We start from the raw sequence: 19,196 nt of genomic DNA, 5'->3' as shown, positions 1-19,196 counted from the left end.
TCTTTTAAATTTAATTGAAGAACAAATTCTTTTGCTGTCTCTATACCAGGTAGTGCTTAGGAAAAAAAAAATCTGTCAAATGAAGATAAAACAGTCTAGGGTTTTGTCAAGTTCTGCTTTGTGAAAACCTATCCAAGTTGTGAGAACAAAACAATATTTTCAGTCATTTTATTCCCATTACCATAACAAGAAAAGCACTGAAAAGAATGTAAGGCTATTTCACTCCTCAAATAATTAATTTGATTGTACTAGTTTCCAGTTTCTCCATCTTAAAATATTAATAAGCATTAAGTAAATGCATTGTGGCATAGGACAGTGTTACCTCTAGTGAGAAGTTCTGGAGGATGGAAGCCTTTACAATTTGGAAAGGGACCGAATCACTGGGTCAGATTTGGCTGTTTCAGAAGCATCACGAGGGGAATAAGGAATCTGACGTCCTCCTACTGAGGACAGCACGCCTATAGGAACGGCACCTCACAGCTGGCGAATGTGGCTGAGCACTGCAGCATCCTGGTCTCCATCCCATTCAGACATACTGGAAATATTTTTTTCCTATATACCCAAAGAGAAGCAAGCAGCATTTGCTTCCATATGTATTAATGTTTACTGGAAAACTACTTTATTAAGAATTCTACATTAAAGATGACACAATTACCATCTTGCAGTATTGTTCAATAAATTTAGATATTGAATCTTTATATATATATGCAATGATGGTTGCAGTCAGAGACAACAAATAACTTTACATGAAACTTCCATTGCAAAATGTAGTATTCTTAAAAGCTGTATTTGTTGGTAATGAATTTGACAAGACCAAAACATTTTTCCCTAAGAGCTAACTAACATGCACTGGCTTCAGCTTACAAATAAATTCACCTTAGCATTTTCTTTAAGTTCCAAAATCAGCTTTAAAAGTGTTTAGAAATTGTAATATCAGGAAAAGAAGTAACAAATGGTGAAGAATTTACGGAGATTGATTTTTAGGTCAAAAAATGTGCTTGTATACAGTAAATGTACTAACTGCAAAGTATATTTGCAAATATTTTATGAAAATAAAATTGAAAAATAGCCATTTTAGGCGATCACAGACAACCAAGCTAAATATCTACTTTCTTTCTCAAATGGCAATGACAATGTTATAAATAAATATTACTTCATTGCCTCAAAAGGTTTGTAGCTTCCAATTGCAATAATTAAACAGAACTAGAGCATACAGAGTGTTAAGTTCCAAGTTGTGTCACAGTCAGTGCTAATATTTTTAACAATTTGTTGTTTTTACCTGGAGTAGAATTTCCCTTGTTTTGCCTTTTGTTCATGCTGCAGCCTCATGTTTTCTAGTTTGACTGGGCTTGGTATGAATCCTATTTCACAGCCTTCTTTTACCAACCGTCCTATCCACCAGTCATTATTAAATTTCTACAGATAAATAAAAAAAAAAAGTCAGGTAATAAGAAATTACTGTATTTGGGGTCATTTTGTTATTATTTTTAATTTGCAGCTAAGCCATTTTATGTAATTCTTCCCTGCAGTTAATCGCTGTACTATGTTATTATGGCAATGAAGAATTGTGGTAATATTAAGAAATACATTAAAATAATTACACCTTGCAAATTATTAACATGCTACAGTACTTAAGCAGCAACCTTCCTTCATAGACTTCATGATTCTCCCTGGCTGTTATTTCCACCCATTTCACCATCTTTATTTTTTTCTGCTTCACAGTCTTTTCTCCTCATACATGAAGGCTGCTTTTGTTCTCCCTTGATGTTTCTCCTTGGTGGACACCAAAGATTTCTTCTGATCTGTTCCGCTCTATAGTAAGCTGCTTTTCTTATTCCATTATATTCAGTTCTCTGTTTAAAATAAAAAATACTACTCAAACCCCCCCACTTTTCTGAACTCACTAAAATCTTCTGAAATATGACTACATTCCACTGCTTATATATGTTCTACTGCATACAGCTCCCGTGATCTACATCTTAAACAAACATACAGTGACAGATCCACAAGGAATTAATATCTTTGGATAACCAAAAAGCCTTACAATTCCAGAAATGCACAAGACAGTCCAATTAACTGAATTTCAGCTACATGAAATATGAGATAATGACTACTCTTGTTTAATAATATTTATTCATACACACAGAGGGGATTTTGTTTGTTTGTTTGTTTGCTTTGCAGAGGTCTGTAGAGCAGAACTATTTGTTTTTTCCATATTATTTATTCACCATTTTTGGATGAGAATAGGTCAGTGTTATTTATAGCCCCACATGCAATACTCTCAGAGTTCCACAGGAACAGTTACCATCAAATTTGAATTTTGGATAATTTGGATTATTTATGATACTGTAAAAGAACATGTGAATGGGAAGTTGCCTTCTTGAATCTGAAGCTATGAATGTAGATATTACACTGCATGTTTAATTATTTAATAAGTAGTTTTAACAAGTGTGCAGTTAGGAGTAAAACATATAAAATGTGTGGGCTCCCATAAAAAGGAATTAATTTCACTGAGAATACAACGTTGGTGGATCAATGATACACAACCTAAATTGCAGTATTATCTTTCATTTTGGCTGCTACAGAAATGCTGTGATGCTTGAAACCAACTTTAAGATATTTAGCTAACAAAAAATAAAGTTTAAGATAAACACACTTTTAAGCTCATAAAATATAAGGGACCTATAACATTTATCCAACGGGATGCCTTTATAAGTAAGAATACTAACATTTAATAGGGAGCTATCCTGGAATAGCAGTTTCTCAAAGTTGTAGTAGACTGAAAAATATTATTGAAACATAACCTTTCATTGCAAAATGCTAACTAAAGATATGCATGTGCATTTAGACTATGTTGTAGGAGAATATAGATGGAGGAAGACTATAGCAATTGAGCCAATGGAGGTTGCCATTATATGGATCTGCTCTATGCTTCTATACATAAATTCTGCAGAAGTGTCATTAATGTGGAAAAAGGAAGAGATAGATACTTAAAAAATGCGAATAAATCAAAATTTGAACAGCCACTACTTTTTTATACTGTCTATAGTACAACAGAGTACTATGCAACAACATGAATTTTCCTCTAACTGATAGAAATCCTGATTCCATAGCAATTTTTTCTTCATACAAAAATGAAAGCATCTGGAATTCACTCCGGCAAAGTCTCAAATCTAAAAGCTGTGTCAGGATATGAAAAGGAGGATAAGATACTTTTATAAGTAAATAATACCATACATAATACTTTCTAATTTTAAAAAGCAACAGGGGAAATCTTGGTAGCGAGGTGTCCAGCTCTCAAGGTGCTGGCTGGGGTGAGTGATTCTCTGTAATTCAGCTGTGTATGGAGTGCCAAGGGAAACACAAATATGAATTAAATGCAAAGCAGAATTATGGCCATGCATTAAAGCCCCAAAAGATTCAGGAGTGACTATGATGCCATCCATGTTTGTTCACGCAGGAAGGAATCTTTCATCTTGATATGTACTGAGTTTTAATGAATGTAACCTAGTAATGAAAATAAATTTCCCTCATACTCAATCACTGCAGTACTTTTCACCATTGCCCATGTACACTTTGATCCGAGGTTTTTCTTGTTTGAGCCCTCTCAACAGCACAAATCGTAGAATGCTCCTTGCAGACAAGAAGAGGACACCATTGATCCAATACGGCATTACTATGCAGGCAAAAATTACCAGAGATTGATTTAGATTTCTTTATTTCTAGCATCCAGTTAGGTATAAAATCTAAAAGCAACACTGCATTTATGGTTTTTTATTATTTTTTTTTTAGTTTTCATCTACATAAATAATTAAATTTTGGACATTTCAGTTCTCCCAGCACTAACTATAGGGAGCACCAAAATTGCTGAAGGAGCAATATCTGGTGGGATACAGAACCTGGCGAGCAAGCTGGGCATGGCCACGGAAGAGGGAGGATGCAGTTGTGCAGGGAAGGGCTGCTCCTCGGGGGCGGGGGGGACACGACCCTCCTGAGGAGGTTCGACCCGCCCAGTCACGAGAGCTGCTGCCAAATGCAGGACCAGGAGGTCCAAGTCAGACTCCTTGGAGGTCCCTCCCCACCTCGCCATCCCAGCAGTGCACCTGGAATGGGCGCAGGGTCCCTTCCACAACCCAGCTCTGGCTTAGCATCACTAGACAGTCAACTTTCCTTAACTGCTTAGGGAGAAACCCAGGCATTTTTAAAGGCAATTAGCACAGAGTGGCAGTTCTATTCCAGCTGAAGCTGCAAAAATAACGGCATTTTAATCTATATTTCCATTCCTCAGCGCTACATGCAGCCATAGACAATAGAAATGCCTTTTAAGGCATTTCTGGAGATCCAGAAAAATTCAGGAAACTTTTTTTTCGTCATTATCTTCCATGCATATTTACATGAGTCTAAGTTGTGCTGTGAGGAAAAAAAGCATAAAATGTAACAGAAAATCTGCCAGGACTGTGTTTCTGGTTCATATGGAAACAGGGGAAAGACTTAATGTGAAGTCTGAGATTACTAGCTCATTCAAAATGCAGATGAAATAGATGACCATAAAAAATCATTTAATCTAACCAAACTGGGCTGTATTTTCCAGGGCTTCCAGACTCACCAGAAAATGCTGATGGTTTTCTATTGCCACGACTCTGTGCCTGCTAATCCCTACTTTTCTCACAAGACAGAGCAGAGCCATTCTTTTGCCCTATCATCAGACAGAAAACATATCTTCTTCACTATATATAGTTCAATTATCCCTTTTCTTTTTTGGTTTTTCATATATAAGGAAAATTATGATCATTAACCATCAGTATAAAGGCACTGAAAGTCCATTTCTTGTGTTTCCTTAGTCTCTGTCCACCTGCACTTGTACGTGTGTGTTAGGAATGCTTCTTTCTTCCGCAAAGTACCTGCACTAGCAGAATAATTGTGCATCATCAATCATAGCTGCTGAGGGATTTCTCAATAATCTAAAATGGGGCAAAGATATAATTTCAAATGCACAGCTAAGTTACTCTCATCCTTAAGCTAACTTTCTAGTCCTTCTGCAATAAATTTCCTTTTCCAGATGGACCATTTTGTGACAAAACACAATGGAATATGACCAGAAGCTGGGAAATCTTGTAAAATGAGGGAATCATTCAGAAGGGAGCAGTGGGTGGCTAAGGAAGGCCTGTATGGGAAAGTTACTACGTTCTTTGCTTTGGACTGTCTTGCGAGGAACAGAGAAAGAACAAGAGTTTAGGTGTTTGAAACTGTAAAACTTGAAAATTTTCAATGCGAAACTACAGGGGAAAAAAAAACAACGCAGCAAATGCAAGGCACCTTTTTCTGACAGTCGCTATGGGCATCTTGAAAGTTACCATGTCATTTCTTCAGTACATAACCGTTAACAACAAAATATTGTCTGTGCCAGGGAAGTAACCTATGGATTTTGGGTTTTTTTGAGATTAAGTTGCAAAAATAAGAGAGTATCAACCCTTAGCTGCTAAATCACAATGAAACCTCAGAGCTCTACAATGGTAAAGCCCACAGATATTATATCTTTGAATATGCAGATGAAGATTTTTAAAGCTCTGCATAACTGATAGTTACTAGAGAAGAAAAGCACTTTGCAAACTTCATTAACTTGATTGTAATGAATTTGTGCCATTGCTTTTATAAGAACAGTATTTCAAAGAACATTCAATTTCTTATATACAGTTACCTTATTTATATAGTGCTTTGACAATGTGAAGCATTATCTTCACACTAAGAAATAGTAGCTCTATTATTCAAATAGACCCTTAAAGTGAGATTCATTTACTCCTTTAGTTTTACTTACTTCTTTAACATGAAGAAAATCTTTAGCCTCAAATGAGATGGCCATGCCTGGGACTGGAACATCATCATCGTGAGCTGCACTGTACCCAACATTTGTCCGAACTGCAAATGCAACAGGTTTTGTCTGCAAAACAATAAACAACATGAAGATTTCCCTTGCAAATACGTGCATATGTACAAACACACATAGACGATGATTTCTGCAAATTCTTTTTTAAATCATTACAATTACAAAGAACACTCAAAACATCCATTTAAAACATTATAAAACATCACGTTTACTTACCTCAGTTATTTAATATCAACACATTTGACAGAACGCAACAGTTTTATCTAGCTACTAGTGTTCTGAATTAATTTGGAATAAGTCAAATCAGTAACCATAAAACAGTAGGCAATCCATATACTATGATCAGTTATGATGGCACTGCACAGCAGATCTTCATTTGGCTAAGATTTATTAGAGATTTCTAACCACAGTTCTGTACTGAGGTGGTCACGCCTCACATTTGTGTTGCAGTATTTTTAAGACGTGCGCTTGAGTTTGCATGGAGAGTTTTATCCTGTTTTCACAGCAATTACTGGCCCCCTGTCAAATTCAGAAGGGAATGAGAACAAGGGGATCAGATTTCAGGTACTAGTACTTGAAGTTTAAATTGCAATGGTTTACTCTGCTTTGCTAATGAACGAAGAGATATAATATAAATTTGTATAATAATGAGAATTTAAGTATACCATTTCAAAGTAAAAGTAATTGTCGTGGTTCAGCCTCAGCTGGCAACTGAACACCACGCAGCCGCTCGCTCACCCCCCCTCCCACCCCTGTGGGATGGGGAAGAGAATCGGACGAGCAAAAGAACTTGTGGGTTGAGATAAGCACAGTTTAATAACTACAATAGAATGATGATGATAAATGATTATGATAATAATGACAGTAAGGTTAATATAATAAAAGGGAAAAGGGAGGAAAGGGAAAACAGGGAACAAAAACGCAGAAACACGAACGATACAGCCGCTCACCACCCGCCGACCGACGCTGCCTGTCCCCGAGCCGCGACTGCTCCCTCCCTCCCCCGGCCAGCCCCTCCCAGGTAGCATACTGGGCATGACGTTACATGATATGGAATATCCCTTTGGTCAGTTTGAATCCACTCTCTTAGCTGTGCCCCCTCCCCTCCCGGCTTCTTGTGCACCCAGCAGAGCATGGGAAGCTAGACGTGTCCTTGACTAGTATCAGCGCTGCCCAACAACAGCCTAAACATCTGTGTGTTATCTCAACAGGTTTTTTTTCCATGCTAATTTCAAAGCACAGCACTATACCAGCTAGAGTGAAGAAAATTAACTCTATCGCAGCTGAAACCATGACAGTATCCACCCCTTATTCCATATCATTGACATCATGCTCAGGTCCCATACTATTCAGTACAACTTCAATAATCCTTATCCATCTTCTTATCCTTTAACAATATATATATATACAGATTTTCATTTATCATTCCACTAGTTTATGGAACACCCCTGTAGAATGCCTGTGAAATGTCCATTGAGTTCATTTAGTCCATGACTTTGGATTTCATCTCTTGTGAGGGTCCTTCGGTGCGGCGGTGTGCGTGGGGTCAGGTTGTTGCATGTCAGTCCTTGTTCCATCACCGCTGCACTGGTAGTTCGTGTTCTCTCACTGCTGCACTTTGCTCGGTTCCATTGAAAGTTCATTTGCTATTATCATTAATTGGGAGATTCCCACCATGATAACATTCCACTGATGCAACCATAGTAGTGATGACATACAACATCATATTACAATTAACAGCATATTATTCAGTTCATTGGCTGTTTTCACCCAGAATTAAATCCCCCTGGGGTACACACCGAACTCCTCCATCCTCCCGCATCACCCACCAAGTGCACCCAGGTCCTCGAGCAAACACAATCCCACGAGTGGGTTTGCCTCTGCTGGAAGCAGGAATAACCCAGACTGTCTTGCCCAGCATATTTTTTATGTGCACTACAGGGACTCTATCCCCTTCCACAGTACGTAAGGATTCTGATTGGGCCGGGCCAGCTCGCCTGGCAGATCCCCTTGTGTTGACTAACCAGGTGGCTTTTGCTAAATGTGTATCCCAGTGTTTAAATGTTCCACCCCCCATTGCTCTCAGTGTCATCTTTAATAGTCCATTGTATCTTTCGATTTTCCCAGAGGCTGGTGCGTGATAGGGGATGTGATACACCCACTCAATGCCGTGCTCTTTGGCCCAGGTGTCTATAAGGTTGTTTCGGAAATGAGTCCCATTATCTGACTCAATTCTCTCTGGGGTGCCATGTCGCCACAGGACTTGTTTTTCGAGACCCAGGATAGTGTTCCGGGCAGTGGCGTGGGGGACAGGATATGTTTCCAGCCAGCCGGTGATTGCTTCTACCATGGTGAGAACATGGCGCTTGCCTTGGCGGGTCTGTGGGAGTGTGATATAGTCAATTTGCCAGGCCTCCCCATATTTATATTTCAGCCATCGTCCCCCATACCACAGAGGCTTTACCCGCTTCGCTTGCTTGATTGCAGCACATGTTTCACATTCGTGGATAACCTGCGCAATAACGTCCATGGTCAAGTCCACCCCTCGATCACGAGCCCACCTGTACGTTGCATCTCTCCCTTGATGGCCTGAGGTGTCATGGGCCCACCGAGCTAGAAATAGTTCACCCTTATGCTGCCAGTCCAGATCCACCTCAGCCACTTCAATCTTGGCAGCCTGATCCACCTGCTGGTTGTTTCGATGTTCTTCAGTGGCCCGACTCTTGGGGACGTGAGCATCCACATGCCGTACCTTTACAACCAGGTTCTCTACCCGGGCAGCAATATCTTGCCACAGTGCGGCAGCCCAGATGGGTTTGCCTCTGCGCTGCCAGTTGCTTTGCTTCCACTGCTGTAGCCAGCCCCACAGGGCATTTGCCACCATCCAGGAATCAGTATAGAGATAGAGCACTGGCCACTTTTCCCGTTCAGCGATGTCTAAGGCCAGCTGGATGGCCTTTACTTCTGCAAACTGGCTCGATTCACCTTCTCCTTCAGCAGTTTCTGCTACTTGTCGTGTAGGACTCCATACAGCAGCCTTCCATCTCCGGTGCTTTCCCACAAGGCGACAGGACCCATCAGTAAACAGGGCATATTGCTTCTCATCTTCTGGCAGTGTGTTATACAGTGGGGCTTCTTCAGCACGTGCCACCTCCTCCTCTGGTGATATTCCAAAATCTTTGCCTTCTGGCCAGTCCATAATCACTTCCAAGATTCCTGGGCGACTGGGGTTTCCTACTCGAGCCCGCTGGGTGATCAGTGCAACCCATTTACTCCACGTAGCATCAGTTGCATGGTGTGTAGAGGGGACATTTCCTTTGAACATCCAGCCCAGCACTGGCAGTCGGGGTGCCAGGAGCAACTGTGCTTCAGTACCAACCACTTCTGAAGCAGCTCGAACCCCTTCATATGCTGCCAATATCTCTTTTTCAGTTGGAGTATAGCGGGCTTCGGACCCTCTGTATCCCCGACTCCAAAACCCTAGGGGTCGACCTCGGGTCTCCCCTGGTGCTTTCTGCCAGAGGCTCCAGGTAGGGCCATTCTCCCCGGCTGCGGTGTAGAGCACATTTTTAATATCTTGTCCTGCCCGGACTGGCCCAAGAGCTACTGCATGAACTATTTCCCGTTTAATCTGTTCAAAGGCTTGTTGTTGTTCAGGGCCCCATTTGAAATCATTCTTTTTCCGGGTCACTTGATGGAGGGGGCTTACGATCAGGCTGTAGCGTGGAATATGCATTCTCCAAAAACCCACAACGCCCAAGAAAGCTTGTGTTTCCTTTTTGCTGGTTGGTGGAGACATGGCTGTTATTTTGTTGATCACATCCATGGGGATCTGACGACGACCATCTTGCCATTTGATTCCTAAGAACTGGATTTCTCGTGCAGGTCCCTTAACTTTACTTTGTTTTATGGCGAAACCAGCTTTCAGGAGGATTTGAACTATTTCCTTCCCTTTCTCAAAAACTTCTTCTGCTGTATTGCCCCACACGATGATGTCATCAATGTATTGTAGGTGTTCGGGAGCTCCACCTTGTTCCAAAGCATTATGGATCAGTCCATGGCAAATGGTAGGGCTGTGTTTCCACCCCTGGGGCAGTCGATTCCAGGTGTACTGGACCCCCCTCCAAGTAAAAGCAAACTGTGGCCTGCACTCTGCTGCCAGAGGGATTGAGAAGAATGCATTAGCGATATCGATTGTGGCATACCACTTGGCTGCCTTGGACTCCAGTTCATATTGAAGTTCTAGCATGTCTGGCACAGCAGCACTCAACGGTGGAGTGACTTCATTCAGGCCACGATAGTCTACCGTTAGCCTCCACTCTCCATTAGACTTCCGGACTGGCCATATGGGACTGTTAAAGGGTGAGTGGGTTTTACTGATGACTCCTTGGCTCTCCAGTCGACGAATGAGCCCGTGGATAGGGATCAGAGAGTCTCTGTTGGTGCGATATTGCCGTCGGTGCACTGTTGTGGTGGCGATCGGCACCTGTTGTTCTTTGACCTTCAGCAACCCCACCACAGAAGGGTCCTTCGAGAGGCCAGGCAAAGTAGACAGCTGTTTAATTTCCGCCGTCTCCAAGGCAGCTACACCAAAAGCCCACTTGTAACCTTTTGGGTCCTTGAAATACCCTCTCCTGAGATAGTCTATGCCAAGGATGCACGGAGCCTCGGGGCCAGTCACAATGGGGTGCTTCTGCCACTCATTGCCAGTTAGGCTCACTTCGGCCTCCAATACAGTTAGCTCTTGGGATCCCCCTGTCACTCCAGCAATGCTGATGGGTTCCGCCCCTATATAGTTTGATGGCATTAAGGTACACTGTGCACCGGTGTCCACTAAAGCTCTATATTCCTGTGGGTCAGATGTGCCAGGCCATCGGATCCACACAGTCCAGTAAACCCGGTTATCCCTTTCCTCCACCTGGCTGGAGGCAGGGCCCCCCTAGTCCTGATCATAGTATTCATCACTCACTTCCGGTAGGTATGAATCACGGGTGTCTCTGTTAAGATCAGTCAGGCCATCAGCACTTCTGCTCCTCTGTCTAGAGAATTGCTTACGGGAAACTGGGGCAGCAGCTCTCCTGGAGAAACTTCCCTGAGTAATTGTTCTCCCTTGCAGCTCACGTACCCGTGCCTCTAAGGCTGAGGTAGGTTTTCCATCCCACTTCTTCATGTCCTCTCCGTGATCACGCAGGTAAAACCATAGGGTGCCCCGTCGTGTGTATCCCTTCTCTTGAGCCAAGGGACGATTACTCCTAATGGCTGAGATACTGGTCCGTACTGGTGGGGAGTAGGACATATCTTCTTTGAGTTGCTGGAACTCAAACTGGAATTTTGGATGGGGATTACAGAAGGGGCTTCACGTTTCTGTGGTATTCTGGATCTAAATATATATTTGTACAAAGAGATGATCAGGAAATTACTGGAAAAGGACTTTATCCCATCTGTTCTTTATTCTGGTATTAGTGGGAAAATCTTAAGAAAAGTTGGGTAGAAGGGCTCTAAAGACTGAAACTGGTACCATTTAAACAGGCACTTATTTAAAGTGGAAAGCCTATGGCAAACTAAAAAATTAAATACAGCTGAACATATTTATGGGTTGAAATAACACATCCCAAGAGTTCAATGCTTTTCTTGGTGTTTAGTCATGATTAGAATATTGCAAATAGTTGATTGCTTTTCTTTCCAGGTCACCTGTTCTAGAAAAAAAAAATTAACAGATTAAAGTACTATGTGAAACACAATAATAATAATTTTAAAAAAAGACAGTAATTTTTAAAATGTCTTTTTTTTCAACAAGGGAAATCCTTAGAACATACTGGAGATGTTACTCAATAGATACAGGTTATATAAATGACCTGATTATATTTGTACTGTGCAACAGAAAAAAGTTCAAATCAGAAAAAATATTTAAAAAAATACACAGACACAACTGGTAAGTGGATCAAAGTAATCCATTAACACGAAAAATATGTATAAAAAGGGAATTGGTTTAGATGAGTTTACTAGATGTTCTTATTAGCTACTGTCCTATGTTAGAAAATGATAGCCACGATTTTTTATATATATATAAAAATCACAATGAAAAACCAATAACTGGCTTAACTCATTGTATTGGGCATCTCTCTCATACCCTGAACTCTTCCAGTGTGCTGCAAAAGGAGTTTAGACACCTAACACAAATTTCTGGACACCAGTATGAGGGGAAGGTATGTAAATGATAGGCCCACATGTCCCTTAAAAAGCCCTTAAGAAGTTCACCTTGTCATTACACAGACAAACTGTTAGAAGGGTATCGAGATATGATTATGCATTCATGATTACATTTCTGAAAATGGGCACTTATGAGAGTGATCATCCGTAAAATAAAATTTGGTGGTTCCTCCACATCAATTTTAAAGTCTTGCAGTTTTGATGCAACATGGGTATGTCCACTTCTTAGCAGCTCAAAGTCGTATCTTAACCAACTCCTTTACAATTCTCTTAGTTGTTACTAGCAGTTACCCTACACAAAAGATAGCTATCTATTACAGAACTAGGCATGCCACAAAGAAAAGCAGTCACACAGGCACTGAATTGAGTTATATCATGTATCACCATAAAAATACAGGATAACATAAGTTACTGGAGTTTTGTATCATACAAAATCCACAATTTTCCTGAATGTAAAAATTACAGACTAGGAGTTGATGCTTTCTCTGTTATTACTCATTTCAATACTGAAAATACAGATATAAATAAGCATTAAATTGTCAAATCTCCTAAACAATACTTCATCATTAAATAGTACAGCATGGAATAAATAATTCAGTGTTATTAAGAATTATCTTTTTGTAAAGCATAGTAAACTGTCATTGTAGAAATGTACATCACAATAGGAATGGAAATATTAAGGAACAATCTTTACCAAACACTGATAGGGGCAATATTATACTTGCTTATCCATTCTCATATTTGCTATATCCTCTAGTGAACATAAAAAATGCTCAACAGTGTATTGTGATTTACTCCTAATAGTATCAGTGGATGAAAGACTTTAGCCTGACTAAAGACTTTAAAATCTCTGCTGCATTGCAACAAACAGACATCTTCAGGAAGTTAATGTCCTTGACATACTTCTTAGAAGTGTTCTAAAATTTCCTATTAGAGGGCAACACCTGACTACCCAAGAAAAAGAAAAAAGCCGAAACTACTCCAGCGCTATTTTAACAAGAAAGACAAGTAGCAGGTGAGAAAGCATCTGCCATTTTCTGCTATCAAAAAATTAATATAAAAACTCAGAGTAGAAAAACAACGCAGAACATTGAGCTACAGATATTCACAGAAACAGTATGTCCCATTTTATATACTTGTCATACTGGTAGAAAGGGAGACTGAATTACCATGGGATTAGACCACAGTAATTTATCTAATTGAATATTTTAAATGAATTAATTTATAAAAGTTAAATGCTAGCCTTTTTACATAAATAAAGAATTCTGAAAGTTTCATAGAACTGTCAAATTAACTGCTTTTTCTTTTCTTGAACTACATTGTCTTGAACTAAAAAAAAAATCCAGCTGTTATGTAATCAGGTCCTTATGTTACAAAAGAAATCTCTTTTTTTAAACATACACATATGTATATTTTAAAATATACCTAGCGTTTGCTTACATAGTCTACAGTTCTAAAATTACAGTGGGTCAAAACAGTTAAGCACTTTCTGTTCATCCTCTTAATCTCCATGAAAATGTGATGGCAGTTTAGTACTCAGTTAATCCCCAGGCTGGGCTACAAGGACAGATGTTCCCAGATGTTAAACAGTAACATTTCACCTCTCTCAAGAGAAACAACATAGCTTGAAAAAGTTCACTTATCTTCAGAATGAACATTTCCACCTTGTTTTCCTTCCCCCCCTCCCCCCGTAAAAATACAACATTCAACAGACTGAATAACCCCACAAAGAGAACAGGAACCAGACCATGAACATTACCATCATCTGTACCACTAGGGCAGCAGGGAACACACCCTGGAGTGGGGTTCCTCATGAACCAATTTCAGCTTCTGATTTAAACTGAGAATACAAATAAACTAAAACATATTCACCAACTGTTAAACCAACTTTGGCTATAAGCTTTTGGTATCAAACATAAATTAAAGTGGGGCTAGGGAGACCTTACTCAATTTTCACTCTTTCCATCTGGACCTCACTTCTGCCTTTTGGTTCACAAGTTGTGTTCACTTTATACATCTTCATGCTAACCCTCATTACTAAGTCAATACTACTTACAGTATTATTATACTCTGCTACTTATACTCCCTCACTCATGTTTTATGACTAACTTGTATTCAATGCATACATGAGCATTTGCACATTGTATCTGTCTCAGTCAATTTGTCAGTTTAAATGAATTTTCACCTGCTTGGATGAATTTGTATTTGAGAAATATTTCACCCAATAACAGAGCAAAATAATACTATCTGTTTTCTAGTAATGTACTTAAAACATGACAGGACCCTTTTTTTCCTATAACTCATTTCAGATTTTTTATGCTGTACCATAAACCCAGTGGATGCAGCCTTTGAGGATCCCAGCCAAGGAGGCAAGTTTTCTGACACAGAATTTGCTCACAGAACAGGTCATCTCCCTCACGGCCACTAATTTTGGGAACGTTGCTTGATAATTGAGGTATCTCTATTCCCCATCCACTACCAGAACGTAGAAAAACAGATCAGACCATTCTCCAAACTACTTCCATTTACACCTGAGGCTGTCCTGTGTAAAGCAATGACTTTAGGGCTATAGAAATACAAGCAAGGCTTAAGGCTGCCTTTATTTTCTTCAGCAGTAAGTGATGAGGACCTAGGGTCTCTGATCCATCTCATTTCTCACTCTATTACACCATTCCTGCGGTAGAGGTACACTGCATTTACACCAGCTTACATGAAACCAGAATGCTGATCAGAATGCATCTTTTATGAAGGCCATGCCAGCTAAGTCAAGAACTGACTCAGAAAATGACTCCAGCTATCATTTTGACGAAGTGCTTGTCGAAGTTGGCATCTGTTAAAGTTTGGAAAATCTGTCTCAAAGCATGTCTCTTCCCTCAGTATTTCGACATAATGCTACGCACCCTTCATCATATCCACTTTTCACAGATGCCTGTAACCTTATCCTGAAAGCAAGGAATTATTTTTCTCTTGGGTAATGAATATAATGGGTCTCTTTTGACACACTACCAGGTTTGCACTCATGAAAATTTAAAACAGCGCACAATTTTTACAGCTGAGGAAAGATGATACTACTACTGAACTTTCATTAGTAGTCTTGGTGGGGAGTAAATATGTCAAATAATGACCTACATTTGGCACTATTTCCACAGAGTAGCCCTGTACATATTGTTTGGGCCATAAGCAATATTAATATCCCACATAGGACAAAGATCAATAGCAATGTGATGCTCTGATAACTGCAGTTTTAAAATATTTCACTTTATTTTGCCCTGCTGTAGACTGAGACTGAAATATATAAAGCAAAAGCTGTTCTAAACCAAAATGTTTTACAGAACTACATGATTTTCATGATTATTTTAAAGAAGTTTACAATGTTATGAAATATACACTGTCACAAAAGCAGCTTGAGAATGGAAAAATAAACAAAAATAATAAAAAGTTTCCTATTTTAATTTTTTAAATTTTGTACACTAATTTATATCAGTTACACAAGAAACAAAAATCAAACCCACCTAAGTACACAAACAATTCACAGGAAATTTACATCCTAAATGCTGATTATTGCTGCAGCCTTATTACAGGTAACTGTCAAATCTCTAAAAATAGCATCTGCTCAGCAATCTCATTGCTAAGGAAGCAACAACAATTCACAGATGTCCCAATAGAAAATTAGAGTATACCTGCTGTCACTAAAAGTAGCAATCAATAATATGACTTCCCACCAGAGTTCAGGCCTTCTTTTATTGGTGTGAGTGTATGTATCAGGCAAGTCTGGCAGCAAGACAGAAAGACAGAATAACTGAGTTTGGAAGGGGCCTCTGGAGTTACCTAGTCTAACACCTGCCCAAAGCAGGTCTGGTCAGATCAGGCTGCTCAGTGCTGTGTCCAGGTGAGTCTTGAGCACCTCCAAGGACAGACACCACCACCTCTCTGTACATCCTGCTCCAGTATTTGACCACCCTCATGGTAAAAAACCATACAGGAACTATGGTTCACTCATCTGTAATGGACAGCAAATACTGGATTTTATACTCCAGTACAGGGAAAATTAAGTGTTATCACAAGTGGAAATCACCAATTTCCAGTTTTAATTTTAAGTGGTGTAAAAAGAGGGGGGTTTTAACCACTAGGTTGGGGGGGGTTTGTGTGTGTCTGTGTGGCATATACTATTATCTCAGGTTAAGACAGCAGTTGTGTTACTTTCTTACAGCAGATAGCACTGCCCTCATAACCATGTAATGCCTGAGGCTCAAGTCTTGGGCTAGTGCCTGCCTGTGCAAGGTGCTGTACTCAGCACTTCCAACAAAGTGAAGGAGCTGAAGAACAAAAGTACAGTGGGAGAACAAAGCAAAAATAAAATTGTAATTAATAAGTAGCAGCCTGAGTACAATAATAGTACAATGTATTTCAAACTCTTCTGAATTATTAAGGCTTTTGATAGCATGGATCTGAGGAATTTGGGAGAGGAGTGGTCAGCCAGAATATGCAGTTCTGGAGCCAAACTTCATTACTGACTCAGGCACTGAGAAATTATTTGATCTGAGTACATTTTACCATTTATTTTCAAAACTAAAGCAACGTGAAGTATGCCCAGCCATTACCCGTGCTTGCACTGCTACCTTACAAAGGGTTGGCTCACCAAATTCTTGCCTAGGGAACATCACAACCGCTGCTCTCCAGCACCTGACACTAATGTGCACCCTCCTGCAAGAGGGGCCAGCAAGGAGACGTGCCCATTACACAAGCCACTGCCACAATGAGCCTTCCTCTTTGGCTCTAACCAGGCTGTGTCGCTGCATGGAAACTCAGCTATTAAAGCTTAAGTGTGATTTTCCTTAGCATCAAGGCCCATTGCGAAATTTGCTGCGGAAACCTCTGAATCCTTCCAGTTCCTTGGTATCCCTGCTACAGCAGTGCCTAATCTTAATATAAAAGAAAGGAGGGAAAATTTAACATGTTTAAAGAGAGTCTGCCAGATGCATTTTTCTTAACAACAGGTAGGCTTTAGAAAAATTCTTTTTGTCCTCTCGTACTCTTTAGAGATACTTTTGTTACTATGTTAGCTTGTCTTCACACACAGCTTCAAAGTCATGCTTCCTACTTCCTTTTACGAAATCATATTAGAATAGAGAGTCACCAATGTCGGTTTACATTCAGCTGAGGAGGCAGCAAAGACTGAAATAGCTTTAGTGACGCACACAGAGCTTTCTCATACAAGCGGGGTCTCTTTTTATTAGAGCATAATGCCAAAACTCATCACTGGCCGTGTGTTGTCTGCCTGCAAGTGTGCCAGAAAGGTGGCTCTTTGGTACCACCCACTTGGGGAGTTAGCGGAAACAACTGGAATCTGCACAGCTGAAGAAGTCTGTTTGTGCTTACTGAAACATGCTTGTTCTGGCAGCAAAAGCCAGCAGATGAAAACTGTCACTTGCAATAAAAATACTGTGCTGGGATTTCAAGTTCTTTTTTTCAATGTCACAAGTGAGGACATTTTATGCTTATGAGACATTTTAAGCTTATGAGACAGCATTTTAGTAGATCTCAGCTTTTCGGCTAAATTGTGGTTTGCATAGAGAAAAGATCAGTAACGTTTTCAGGCTATTCACAAACAAAAATTCTCCAGGAAAAGCATAAATCCATGACACAGCAAGCTAAAGTAAACACTAAATAAATCAACAATTAAATGGTTGGTTTAAAATGTAGGTACTATTATCAAAAGCTCCTGAAAAAAGCTGTGTCATTGTAAATGTTTTGTAATTCAGTATTACGCATGCAAGTTTTATTGATAGTTCCAATATTTAAATGATTTTCCACTTCACCTTGTTCAACTGGATCAGAGACTCTTCATGACTGCTAGAGCTAAAGTTTAACATTGTTAAAATGTTTCACTTTTACATATGTTAAGCATGTGTTTCTTAAGAAACTATGCTGAAAAAATCTTCCTTTATTAGAAACATACATTTTGTAGCTAGACTTCTCTATTTCCAGGAGTTACATGAATATATATTCCAACGATGATATTTTAGAGTTTGAAAAGTCAGCTGTTATATTAGCTGCTAACTAATAGGCTGAACAAAACCTGAGAAGTTATTTCAGCACCTGGTAAATGCTATATCTTATGCAATGTGCCTGGCCTTTTCACATGATTACATTTTATGGCCAAAGCTTATGCTACCCTACTCTTCAACTGAGTACCTATTGTTTCTGTAGGTCTTGCACTATCTGAGATACTTCTTATATATCTGTTCAAATGGATTCTCTGCTGTAAATCCCCTTCGCAGCCTAGATACAGATTACAGAAATTACAACACATAGCACATACATTTAAAGGTGTGGTAAAAGAACATTTATTGAAGTTGAAATTTAAATAGCTCAGACTTATGAAAAGTGAAAATGGAAGTATCTTTAACCTCAAGGAATGATGGTATCTTTAACTTAGCCCTCATTATGCACACTATTACAGTACAACCATTAACTTCATAATCCTATAATATCCCCCACCCCAGTACTACATCTTACTTGCATGCAGGATGGATCTCCCCTTTGGATAGATCAAGAATGTAGGAAACACAAGGAGCTATCTATGGTATCCTATACTCTTCTGATGGATTAACTTTTGCCATCAAAGAGTTAGGCTCACCCAGTTCAACAGAGAAAGGCAAGCAGTCTCTAAGGGATGATTTATCTCTCTTAAAATGGCACGAATCACCTTTTGCCTCTCTCTTCCCCACAAGTAAGGAACTAAAGCACTGATCCCTAGTTATCCAGGCATACCAAATCCTACCCACAACTCAGTGCTATGAATGAAAGGTTTCTTAAAATTGACAGCATAAATGGAAACTTTTGATCTCAATCTGTGACTTAGCTGCCCTGCTGTGATATTATAAAGACAAATCAATGCTGACACAGCATTCAGCTTCTGCACAAGGCCCCATAAAAACAAGAAATCATTAGAGAAGTGAATACTTCTTCCTTCTTAATACGTAATAAATACAATACTGGGCAAGAAAGAGAACAAGAAAGGAGAAACAAAATAATCAACAACTACTTGTTAAATATAATCAGACTATACAGTAAAGACTATAGCATTATATACACGCAC

At 39.6% G+C, this 19,196-nt stretch overlaps 1 protein-coding gene across 10 annotated transcripts in view; it reads right to left on the bottom strand.

Annotated features, from left to right (window-relative positions):
• Positions 1-19,196, bottom strand: part of CACNB2 (calcium voltage-gated channel auxiliary subunit beta 2) — a 257,848-nt gene that overhangs the window by 37,436 nt on the left and 201,216 nt on the right. For all 10 annotated transcript variants that reach the window (XM_064444746.1, XM_064444738.1, XM_064444739.1 and 7 more), the window contains 2 exons: positions 5,816-5,938; positions 1,280-1,416 (listed from right to left, as the gene is read on the bottom strand). In XM_064444746.1, coding sequence (XP_064300816.1) covers positions 1,280-1,416; positions 5,816-5,938 — 260 coding nt within the window. The remainder of the gene's footprint in view (positions 1-1,279; positions 1,417-5,815; positions 5,939-19,196) is intronic.

This window comes from Phalacrocorax carbo, chromosome 2 (genome assembly GCF_963921805.1).
Source record: "Phalacrocorax carbo chromosome 2, bPhaCar2.1, whole genome shotgun sequence".
Taxonomy (NCBI): domain Eukaryota; kingdom Metazoa; phylum Chordata; class Aves; order Suliformes; family Phalacrocoracidae; genus Phalacrocorax; species Phalacrocorax carbo.
This window is presented reverse-complemented; position numbering and strand designations above follow the sequence as displayed.